Below are 12,149 nucleotides of genomic sequence, written 5' to 3'. Positions count from 1 at the left end.
TTATGTAAACTTTGCAGTTTTAAAAATCATATAACTTTTCAAGAATGCTGAACAATCTGGACAAGGGAGGTGATGGGAAATACCTTCACTTGGAGTTTTCTTTTTGAGAGGTGATTTTTCTTTTCTTTAGAGACAGGTTTCAAAATTCTCTTCTCTCTGGAGACTTCTGAGCTGGCGCAGAAACTAGCGGGAGATGCCAGGAATTCTTGTTCTATAAGAACTCTTCAAAGCTCAGCAGGCAGAAGCACATGGGAAACCAGTTTCCCTGGGGACCAGGGGTTCCTGCGGAGTCGCCCTTCCCCAGGGACACAGCTCCAGGAAGGGAGAGGAGGGCGCTGTGTCCTCACAGTTACCTGTGTCTCTCACTTTGTATTTGGGAGCTTATGTGTCTTCAAAAAGTAACATGAAGTAAAATACTAGAAAGATATCAAAATATGAATAATTATCTCAAAGAACAATTTTAAATTTTTTGTGTATTGGCTTTTTAAGAAAACGTTTTACAATGAATATACATTGCTTTTGCAATCAAAAACAGGGTAACAAGGATAAAAAAGTAAAATTATCTAACTTTTTAAATGGAAAACGTCAAACATATACAAAAGAAGAGACAAAAGTATAAATAATGGGTTGGCAAACTACAGCCTACTGGCTGAGTTTGGCCACCCCTGTATTTCATGACCCACAAGTTAGGAATGGTTGTTACATTTCTAAATGGTGAAAAAATGTAAAAGAATAATATATCATGACACATGAAAAGTACATGAAATTCAAATGTCTGTGTCTATAGAGTTTGACTGGAACCCAACCATACTCACGTATGCCCTGTCTGTGGTGGCTTCGCCCTGTGATGATGGAGCTGAGTGACTGCAAGAGAGAGCGCGTGCCCTGCAAAGCCAGAAACATGCAACACCTGCCTCCTGACAGACGCAGCTGCAGAACGCCAGTGTGAACACCTGTGTGCCCCGTCCTTCCAGCCGCAGTCATTACCAACTCCTGCCATTCTTCCTCTACCTACAGTTACCCCCCGCCCCAACCAAGTGAACTACCTTAAAGTAAATCACAGACATCCTATAATTTCATCATCTTCGTGTTGTTTAAATTTTTAAAAGTTGAGAATTTATCAGGAAGATATAAACGTATATGAACCAATCACTGAAGGAGCAACAGCTCTATTATAATAGTAAGAGACTTCAATACCCCACTGTCAGTAAGGCAGAATATCCATTGCTTGATAAATCAAGTTAATACACCACACTAACAGAATGAAGGAAAAAACACACAATCATTTCAATTGATGCAGAAAAAGCACTTAAAATTCAACACCCTTTCATGATAGAAATACTTGGAACGGAAGAAAGCTGCCTCAACACAATAAAGCCCATACAAAAAGCCCACAGCGAACATCACTCTCAAGGATGAAACACCGGAAGCTTTTCCTCTAAGATAACCTGAGCATTTAGGCAAGAAAAAGAAAGAAAAAGCATCCAAATTGGAAACGAAGTAGTAAAATTATCTGTTTGCAGGTGGCATGATTATATATGTAGAAAACCCTAAAGATTCTATAAAAAAAAAATGTGGAACTAATAAACTCAGGAAAGTTGCAGTATATACAATCAACATACAAACATCAGTTGCTTTTCTATGCACTAACAGTGAGGAAAAGGAAATTAAGAAAGTTCCATTTATAACCAGCAACAAAAAGAATAAAATATTTAGAAATAAACTTAACCAAGGAGGCTAAATATTTCTACACTGAAAACTACAAAATGTTGCTGAAAGAAATTAAAGCAGACACAAATAAATGGAAAAACATCTTGTGTTCATGGACTAGAAGACTTTTTTTTTTTTATTGAGGTAACATTGGTTTGTAACATTATATAAATTTCAGGTATACATCATTATATTTCAATTTCTGTGCAATTAGATTTTGGGTGGCGAACACGATGTAGTCCTCACAGAAGACTTCGTATTATTAAGATGTCGATACCACTCAAAGATCTACAGATTCAGTGCAATCCCTATCAAAATCACAATGGCATTTTTTTGCAGAAATAGAAAAATCCATCCTAAAATTCATATGTAATCTCATGGGAGCCCAAATAGCCAAAACAATCTTGAAAAAGAAGAACAAAATTGGAGGTCTCACATTCCTGACTTCAAAACTTATTACAAAGCTACTGTAATCAAAACAGTATGGTAGACGCGTACAGACAGACATTACACCAATGAACAGAACAGAGCCCAGAAATACAGGCATACCTCGTTTTATTCTGCCCTGCTTTACTGCACTTTGCAGATACTGTGATTTTTACAAGACCCTCCACCAGCAAAGATTATGACTTGCTGGAGGCTCAGAGGATGGTTAGCAATTTTAACAATAAAGTATTTTTTAATGAAGGTCTTACATTGTGTTTTGAGACATAATGCTCTTACTGCACACTGAACAGACTCCAGTGCAGTGTAAACATAACCTATATCCACTGAGAAACCAGAAACTTCGTGTGACTCACTTTACTGTGATATTCACTTCACTGTGGGGTCTGGAACCAAACCCTCAGTATCTCTGAGGTGTGCCTGTGAACTCCTACATTCTGGTCCAATGATTTCAACAAGGGTGCTGAGACCACGCAATGGGGAAAAAAAGAGTCAACAGAGTCATTTGTTCCCAACAAATGGTGCTGGGAACACTGCATATCCACATGCAAAAGAATGAAGTTGGACTCTTACCTTATACCACATACAAAAACTAACTCAGAATGGATCAAAGACCTAAACCTAAGAGCTAAAACTATAAAACTCTTAGAAGAAACCATAGGGAGAAAGCTTCATGACACTGGATTTGGCAATGATTTCTTGAATATGACACAAAAAGCACAGCCAACAAAAGAAAAAACAGAGAAATTGGACTATATCAAAATTAAAGACCTCTGTGTATCAAAGGACACAATCAACAGAGTGAAAAGGCAACCTACACAATGGGAGACAGTATTTTCAAATCTTATATCTAATGAGGAGTTAATATCCAGAATATTATAAAGAACTCCTACAACTCAACAACAAAAACACATAACTCAATTAAAAAATGGGCAAAGGACGTTAATAGACATTTACCCAAAGAAGACATATAGATGGCCAATAAGCACATGAAAAGATGCCCACCATCACTAATCATCAGGGAAATGCAAATCAAAACCACAATAAGATACCACCTCACACTCATTAGGATGGCTACTATACAAAAACAACAAAAAAACAACGCCAGAAAATAATAGGTGTTGGTGAGGATGTGGAGAAACTGGAACCCTTGTGACCTGATGGTGGAAATGTAAAATGGTACAGACGCTCTGGAAAATAGTATAGTAGTTCCTCAAAATTTTTATTAAACATAGAATCCCCATCTGATCTAACAATTCCACCCCAGGGGACAGATCCACAAGAACTGAAAGTGGGACCCTGAAAGAGATATTTGTACGCCCACGTTCCAAGCAGCATTATCCACAGCACCCAAAAGGTGGGAAGCAACCCAAGTGTCTATCCACAGATGAATGGATCAACAAAATGGTATTATCCATAAAAAGGAATATTATTCAGCCTCGAAAAGGAAGGAAAGCTTGTCAAATGCTTTAACATGGATAAACCTTGAGGACACTATGCTCAATGAAACAAGGCAGTCACAAAAAGACAAAGACTGTATGGTTCTAGTTAAATATGACATATCTAGAGTAGGCACATTCAGAGAGACAGAAAGTAGACTGCTGTCTGCCAGGGGATGGGCGGGGGATGGGAAGTTATTAGTGTCTAATGGGGACCGAGTTTCCGTTCAGGAAGATAAGTGTCCTGGAGATGGATGGTGGTGATGTTTGCAACAATGTGAATGCACTTAATGCCACTGAACTGTACACTTAAACATGGTTAATGTGGTAAACTTTAGTGTATTTTACCATAATTAAAAAATTTTTAAGTGACATTAGAATTTTTTATGCTACTCTAGCATTTATCTGTGCAAATTTCTCAAATGACTATCAAATAAAAGTGAAATTTTTATCCAAAAAATGAGACAACACAGGTGAGGTTTCCCTCCTGTCTGACATGGAAAGTCTTGTCTTGAACAACTGTATTTGTGTGAGGAACCCACCATCCTGAACTCTGACCCCTGGTGAGGTGCGGGGGCTGAGCAAGAGGCAGAGAGACTGGGCAGCTTATGGACAGCCTCTCCCTGGCCCTCCTTTTTGGCTGTGCTCTAGGCATCTCTTCTGTTCTCGACTCTCCGTCACTCGCTGTGTCGAGGCAGGGACAGTGGGAAGGAGAGGACTGCAGAGACAAGGACAACTGGACGGCTAACAGCCTTTCCTAGGAACTCACCTTGCGGGACAGGTGACCTGCAAAGGTGGCAATGACGAGGTGGTCTGTGGAAGAACCAGATGTGAGAACGGAAGAAGGGTGACGGCGAGGAAGAGCGTGCTGAGTGTGGGACCCAGGGCCACACGGCCAGCAGCACCGTCCCAGGAAGGGGGCTGGCGCCTCTCTCCACACACACTTCGGCACAGTTCCCTGTGCGGGTTCTGGAGACGGAGATCACGTCCGTGAGCAGCTGAGCTCAGCTAAGTCATGTGGCTCTGGTGTTCGGCACGTGGGCCATGGGGACACTGCTCTCCAGAGGCTGAGAGTCTGCTCCCTCTGGCAGGAACACCAGAGAGGGACGAGCAGTGGCCTGTGTTGGGTGAAGACGTAAGAGACAACTGTACTCAGACAGAAGCAGGTGAGGTTAAGTTGAGAACAGTGTGGAACCCGGGACTCCCGGCCAAGAGGGCGCTGGCAGCCAGAGGTCACTGAGCGGCTGACGCTGGGCCCCAGGGCTGTCAGGTCCTCCAGCTTCCCTTCACACTGGCAGAGGTCTGGCATTTCACTGGTGAGTGACTGATGTGTGTTTGGTAGGGAATGGAGGTGAGTGGAGTCACGTACGCATTTGCACACACAGTTAATGAAGGAATAAAATGACATTTCATGAGCCACTTATCTTCTACCTTTTAAAACTGTGATTTTTCAGAGGGCAGCACCCCTCACTTTTGGTAATTATGGAGATAAGCATCCGAGATTAAGCTTCACAGCCCATTTATCTGCTAGCTTAGGCCTCCACAACGAAAAGGAAAAGCTTTAAAAAGACATGCCACAACAAAATAGCCTCATCCTGTTAAAGGCAATAGGCAGAGGACCCTCCAAGAGGGAAGATGTGACTGAACTGAAAACTGAAGCTTCTCCTCAGTAACCACAAGTCTCATGTGGAGTTCCACCAAATGTTTAAAAAAGGAGAATTAACACCAATCCTTCACAAGCTCTTCCCAAAAAACAGCAGAGGGAACACTTTCAAGGCAAGCTCATTCCAGGAGGCCGTTTTCACCCTGATACCAAAACCAGACAAAGCCATCACAAGAAAGGCACAGACTAATATCTCTTATGAAAAACCCTCAGTACAACACCAGCAAACCAAATCCAACAACTATTATAAAAAAGATAATAAAAAAGGATAAACACCACAACCAAGCGGGACTGAAGCCCGGGAACGCAGAGTTGGTTCAATACACAAAAACCAATAACGTGACACGCCACATTAGGAGAATGAAGGACAAAACCACATGCTCATCTCAATAGATGCAGAAAAAGCATCTGACAAAACCAATACCCTCTCGTGACAACAACAAAGCAGGACTGAGAGGGAACACCCTCACCCGATAAGGGCGTCTACAAAAACACACAGCTAACATCACACTGGAGGGTGACAGACTGAAAGCTTCCGCTCAGATCTGGAACAGGACGAGGAAGTCTGTGCTCTGTCTACAACACTGCAGGGGAGGCTCTAGCCAGGAAAATCAGGCCAGAAAAGAAAGGGCACCCAGCCAGAAAGGAAGAAGCACAACTACCTCTATTTGCAGACGACGTGATCTTGTGTGTAGCAACTCATTCTCTACAAAAACACTACTAGATTTAATAAATGATTTCAGCAAGGCTGCAGGATAAAAAGTCAATACACAAACATCTTGTAGGTATTTTGTTTGCATATGATCCTAAAAGTATTTATGGCAAAAATTATACATAGATCCCTAAATATTGTCTGTAAAGCAGACACAGTTGTCCACATACAAGCCTGTACAGTGAACATGCATGATGTCCATGCAGATACAGGGTCACATGATGAACTATGACAGAGGCGCACCTTAATCCGCTGGGGAAATGCTACCAAGCAGCTCTTTCTGACTCAGATGTATTCACGAGTAGGTGACAAAACGTCTTTTCATCCACACAACACTGGCTTCTGGGCACAGCAGCTCCCGTGGGCTCGGCTGGGGTGGCTCTGGGCAGACTCCGTGGCCTGCTCCCCAGGCCCTGTGTGGCAGTGCTGACTGGGCACGTGTCCCACGTGAATGCCCGGGGACTCCATCCTAAGAGGCGGCCTTGCCTTTGTTAGGGAACAAAGGGCGCGTGAGACTCACCGCCCGGTCTCCGGCTTGTGGTGTGAGAGCTCTGGCTTCACTGCCAGTCCACAACACAGAGGATCTGTGCATCCAGGGAGCAGTGGCATCCCCACCCGGGACGGCCCCCAACAGAGCCTGGATTCAAAATACTGTCAACTGTGTGAATTAATGACGACCCCACTTCTCATCTCTGCCTGTTTGGTGTCATCTGATCTGTAAATTGTTGATCAGTGTCTTGAAACCATCCTCCCTCTGTCTGTGCCCCCTTCGGTTCTCCCGTCTCCTTCTCGTACTCCGGGCCTCACGCAACTGCAGCGGGTTTGGGTCTGAGCGCCCCTGCTGCCTGTGGAAAGGTGCTGACAGAGTAGAGGGACTGCGGGACCCTCTCCCTACACTGTTCATGTTGTTATTTGGGGAAAAGAGCTGCAACAAGAGAAAAAATTAATACAAAAGAGACCAACACCGCAAAAGTAAAACTGGCAAAGAACATACATTAGGTAATTTACCAAAAACAAAACAAAAACAGAAACCAACAGCCAGTAAATATACAGAGGAAATGTCCAACCTCACATCCCATTCTTTACTTATTAAAACAGCACCAGCAGAAAAGAAACGACAGCGCCTGTCCTCAGGGAGTACGGGCCTCAGCAGACTCCACCTCTTAGGAAGACCCCAACAGCTCCGTCCTCACGGGGCATCTGGAAAGAGCCTCTAATACCCAACTCGTTCCCTGTCCTACTTCTCCTCTATCTGGACATACTCAGATGCAGAGAGTTACTTACTTACGTTAATAGCAAAAATCAGAAACAACCTGATGTCCAGATGATAAGACTGTTCCATTTGCTGATACTATGTAGCCAATAAAAACCAGGTTTTCACCCATGCTTTTGAAAAAAAGGCTGGTTATAAAATGAAAGTGGTATATAGGATGCTTATGGTTTTATGAAAGCATTTACTCCAACACACACACAGAGGCACTGGGTCTCTACACCGTATCTGGAGGGAAACTATCATTTGACAATTAAGAAGCATATTCTTGGCCGTTAGTATCAGTTTAGCACAGAATGTGGTGCTGAAAAATCCAGAATCTTTATTTACAAATATGCAAAACTGCAAATTTTAATATGCTTAGAAGAAAAAAAATTGAAGAAGGAAGTAGAAATGATTTTTCTTGGTCCTCTGATCCCATTCAAAACTGAAAATACAGGGGTCGGCCTGGTGGCGCAAGTGGTTAAGTGTGCACAGTCCACTGCAGCGGCCCAGGGTTCGCCAGTTCGGATCCCGGGCACGCACCGACACACTGTTTGCCAAGCCACGCTGTGGCGGCGTCCCATATAAAGTGGAGGAAGATGGGCACGGATGTTAGCCTAGGGTCAGTCTTCCTCAGCAAAAAGAGGAGGATTGGCAGATGTTAGCTCAGGGCTGATCTTCCTCACAAAAAAAAAAAAACAACAAAAAAAACACAAAATAAACACAACATATCTCTCCCCTGTAGCTGCTGGGGGCAAGTGTTCCCTTTCTGGCACAGTCATCTTTGGGGGGCGGGTTATGGGTGATGTCTATTTTCTTTTATAAACCTTTATTTTCAAAATTTTCTAAAATGCACATGCATTATTTTAAAAATAAAACAATCTTTTAAAGGTTTAAATAAAGATCAGAATCACTGACACTAGTTTTTTCAGTAAGATGCAAAACTGACGAAGTGACATCAGTAGATAAACGTGATTTACTCCTTTGTCTATGAAAGCAGTCTCAGCACAGTCGAGCTCAGGCTGCACTGGGCTGTCCCTGACTCGGTCGTGGCAAATGATCAGGGGCTGTCTGGTCCCCCCACAGGCCAGCTAAGAACAGGTCCCGCAAAGCAGAGCTCCCTGCCCGCCAGTGTCTGTCCTGGAGCCCCAGGACCACAGCCACACCACTAACATGTTTGTGGGTTACAATCATTTTGCACAATTCACAACGCAATCGCTAAACACCAGAATGGATACACAAATATTTCCCTAGGTTCATTTTGCATTCAAAGAGGATTCATTTGGACACAACCAATGCCGTTAAAATACATCTTAAGAAAAATAAATATTCTGTGCAATGTATTTACAAGGATCAACGGTTCTGTCCCTCACCCCAATTACTACAAAATCAAGAAACTATCATTTGACAATTAAGAAGCATATTATTGGCCGTTAGTGTCAGTTCAGCACAGAAGGTGGTGCTGAAAATCCAAAATCTTTTCTGAACTGTATTTATAAATATGCAAAGTTGCAACTTTTAATCTGCTAAGAAGAATTTTTTTAAAGAAGGAGTAGAAATGATTTTGCTTGGGTTCCCTGACCCCTTTCAAAAATGAAAATACCCAACAATGCATTCCTCCACCAAGGAACAGTTTTTCACGTCCTTTCTTGTTCTTTCCAGCGAGCACAGGCCCCGCAGGAGGCCTCTAGTCACCGTCCCATCATCACTGTCAGTCACCAAGAACACCTCCTCCCAGCTATTGCACACACACACGGTACCACCTTTGGCAGCGATGCAGGGGGTGAGGGAGCCTTTAAAACTTGAAGAGATCGATGAAGTGCTGCGGAGACACGGGTGTGAAGCAGCTGTCGGGGTCGGCGGCCGTGCAGGGGTGTCCCGAGTCCTGTGAGGAGGGAGAGGCACTGTCACAGATCAGCCACTGTTTAAACAGACTGTTTGTTTCAACGGGCCCCGGACCCCACTGCAAAGTGCAAAATAACAGACGAGGATCATGAAAACAAGGCAGCACAGCAGTTTTTCAGGAGATTTTTGTCAGAATTTCTGCTCAAGGAGACGGAGAGGCAGATGGCCCAGAGCCGGTCCCGGGAAGCTGTGTCCGGCCCCGGGTTAGAGGAACGGAAACCCTGGGCTTTTCTGCCTCCCTTGTCCTGGCGTGCTCGCTTCCCACTGGGAATATTCTGACACTGCACTCTTTAATATCCGCTTTCAATGCTCCTCCCGTCCTGGTCTATGCTGGGGTTCAGGTTCCCGGCTACCCATCAGCCACCCCTTGGTACCGCGTGGAGGGCGCCCCCACCCTCTGGAAGCAGCACCCGTGGCCCCATCTGCTGCAGTGGAGCGCAAGGGAGCTGGGAGCTCCCACTCAATGGAAGACCCAGAATTGTGTTTAATAGGAAAAATGACAGAAAAAAATAGGTTTTGTGTACGAAGACTGACAAGCTCTTAAGAGAACAAAGACCCTACAGAATACAGGCCAGAGGGCATTCGAGGCCACGTTAGGCCAGCGTGTGCACTCAGTGTCCACCAGCTGGCGAGTGACCACCCTAAGGGGCTGTGCGGTGCCTTTCACCTGAGTGAAATTCTTACGCACAAGCCAACAACCCCCTTAGGGCTGGGCCTCTGTGACTCAAGCGTTGCTCTATAAGACAGTTCATGCAAATCCTTTGGTGGCGGCTGAAATAAGCAAGAACGAGTTGTAGTTCTGGCCGCGGGTCAGACACGCATGCTGTGTCTGGGGCGGCGAGGGCTGCGGGCTAACGGAGCTGGTCCTGGGGGTAGTCGAGGGGGCCACGTGAACACTGCAGACACACCACCATGCCTCGGTGTGCACGCGCATGCGTGGGGCAGTACGAGGTACCTTGAATAACAGAGCGAGGCGGCAGTCCTTCGAGATGGTGAAGGAAGAGTCAGGAAGGAAAGCAGTGAAGGGAGGAAAAAGAGGCAAAATCAAGATTAGAAAGAGCCAGGCTGTGTTCAGGTGCTTAGGTCTGATGCCTGTTATTTATGAAAACAACTGAAATCATCTAAATGTGGGCAATAAAAATATTAAAGGAAGCATACAAGGCACCTTCAGATACCCCGGAGATCCATACAACCCGAAGACAGGAGACAGTGATAAATGTTCCCACCCCCTTGTGAGGCTCAGACTGACAACTGATGAAGCTGCAGGCTCAATAACCTTCAAAACTGCGCCCTGAAAAGACGTGAAGCCATGCTGGTGTTTCCATGTTTAGTTTACATTGAACAAACGTGTCACAGATTTCTTGGACAGTCACTTATTCCTTTTTAAAGCCCACGAGTCTGCTCTGTGCTGAGTCGTGTGTTAACGCGACGCTGGGGACACCCAGGAGCCAGCGGACAGGCTCCACCTCCCACACTCCTTTCTGCTTGTTCGTGGTTTGTCAACACAAGGTCGGCACCAGCCTGCTGCCCTCACACACGCCGTCCCGGCCAGCCGCCCGTCCCCACTCAGGATGCGCGAGAGCCAGCACTCCTCGCCACCTCCCTGCCGCGCCCTGGCCCTCATCCTCGCCAGAGCTGGGACTGGCTGGTCAGTGCCGGTCAAGGGGGAGCGTGCCGCAGCTCAGCCCAGACTAGCCAGGTTTTCACCCGGGAGTCGCTCCCTGGCCTCCGATTCCAGCCACGACTCTTCCTGACGATGCCGGCGGACCTGCAGTGTGAACACTGGGCTCTGCGCGTGCTGCGGCAGGGGACAGACTCTCACTCCGGCTCTGCCTTTAACTGGACTCCTTCTGCTTCCCAACCACCCGACACCCTGTTTTAACTGAAGTTTCGTAAAGCTGAGAAGTACAGAAATCCAGCTGGAGAACAGGCAGGAGTAGGGAACACAACAGCCTTGCTAAACCACATAGTGACTGTCTTCCCACCCTCGACCTCAGTGACCCCAGGGCGGGGGTCATCTCAGTGGAGCCTTCTGAGGGCCACTGAAATCAGATCCCAGGCTGGGCAGTCTTTAACTCAGCTGGGTGACCACAGAGACCATGCTGTATAGTTTTTAAAAGACAGAAATACTATTTCTCCCCTCCTGTCACTTTGGAGGTTTCTCATCGAGGCAGGTGGAAAAATTAAATACCTAGCCCCAGTATGGTTAACCCAGGGTTTAACGGATGGAAAACCAGCTTGGCAGCAGAGGAGGAGGCTGCATGGCAGATGCCTGTCAGAGAGCTCCAAATTCACATGGAGAATGATAAAATATCTGATATGAGACAGAGAGGGCCCGGCTCACACTGGAGTCCAAGAGCAGCTGTGACTCAGTCATCAGCGCCCCCGCCCAGCTCCGTTCTCTTGAGCGTTTCACGTCACTTCAGTTCTCAGTCAGCACAAACACTCACTGGGCTGCTGGAGAAGATGAGCACCGCCGTAGGGACTGTTCTCTGGGCACCAACCGTGTGCAAGGTACAGTACTGCTCCGTCCCTACCACACTCTACGTGGCAGGCTGCATCATGAAAACGAGACTCCATGAGACTGGACACTTCGTGTGGCCACAGCACAGTTGGGGCCGAGCCGGGAGGCGGGTCCGGCTCCGTCTCTGGACTGCGGAGCCGGCCAATACGGCAGAGCAGATGGAGGCCAAGCAGGAAGACTCTGCTTCCTCAGGAGCTAACTCAGGAAACAGGTTCTGCCAGCAATTCCAAAGACGGATCTTCTTCTTTACACTCTCACGCAGATTCAGGAGTGTAACCCGCGTCTTCCCGAATGACATACGGCAGAAAAGGCTGCGACGTGGCCCTGTGAGCTGAGGCCGATCCTCAGAGCGGCCGCTGCGTGAAGTGTGGTTCACACAGCCTTCAGGAGTGAGATCAAGAATATTCAAGAACTGGAAGAAGCAGCGTCTTTATTAGGAAGCTTGTTCTATTTTCATAACTTGATTAAGTGTGATAGGAAGACTCACTAAAAATAAGAAT

General features: G+C 45.9%; 1 protein-coding gene across 3 annotated transcripts in view; it reads right to left on the bottom strand.

The window, feature by feature from the left end:
* Window positions 1–455: 455 nt before the first annotated feature.
* FBXO25 (F-box protein 25) overlaps window positions 456–12,149 on the bottom strand; it is a 67,546-nt gene continuing 55,852 nt past the window's right edge. For all 3 annotated transcript variants that reach the window (XM_004440588.3, XM_087418262.1, XM_087418261.1), the window contains one exon: window positions 456–9,105. In XM_004440588.3, coding sequence (XP_004440645.1) covers window positions 9,016–9,105 — 90 coding nt within the window. In that variant the 3' untranslated portion in view covers window positions 456–9,015. The remainder of the gene's footprint in view (window positions 9,106–12,149) is intronic.

Source organism: Ceratotherium simum, chromosome 28 (genome assembly GCF_057802395.1).
Source record: "Ceratotherium simum simum isolate JZ-2026a chromosome 28, ASM5780239v1, whole genome shotgun sequence".
Lineage (NCBI taxonomy): Eukaryota > Metazoa > Chordata > Mammalia > Perissodactyla > Rhinocerotidae > Ceratotherium > Ceratotherium simum.
This window is presented reverse-complemented; position numbering and strand designations above follow the sequence as displayed.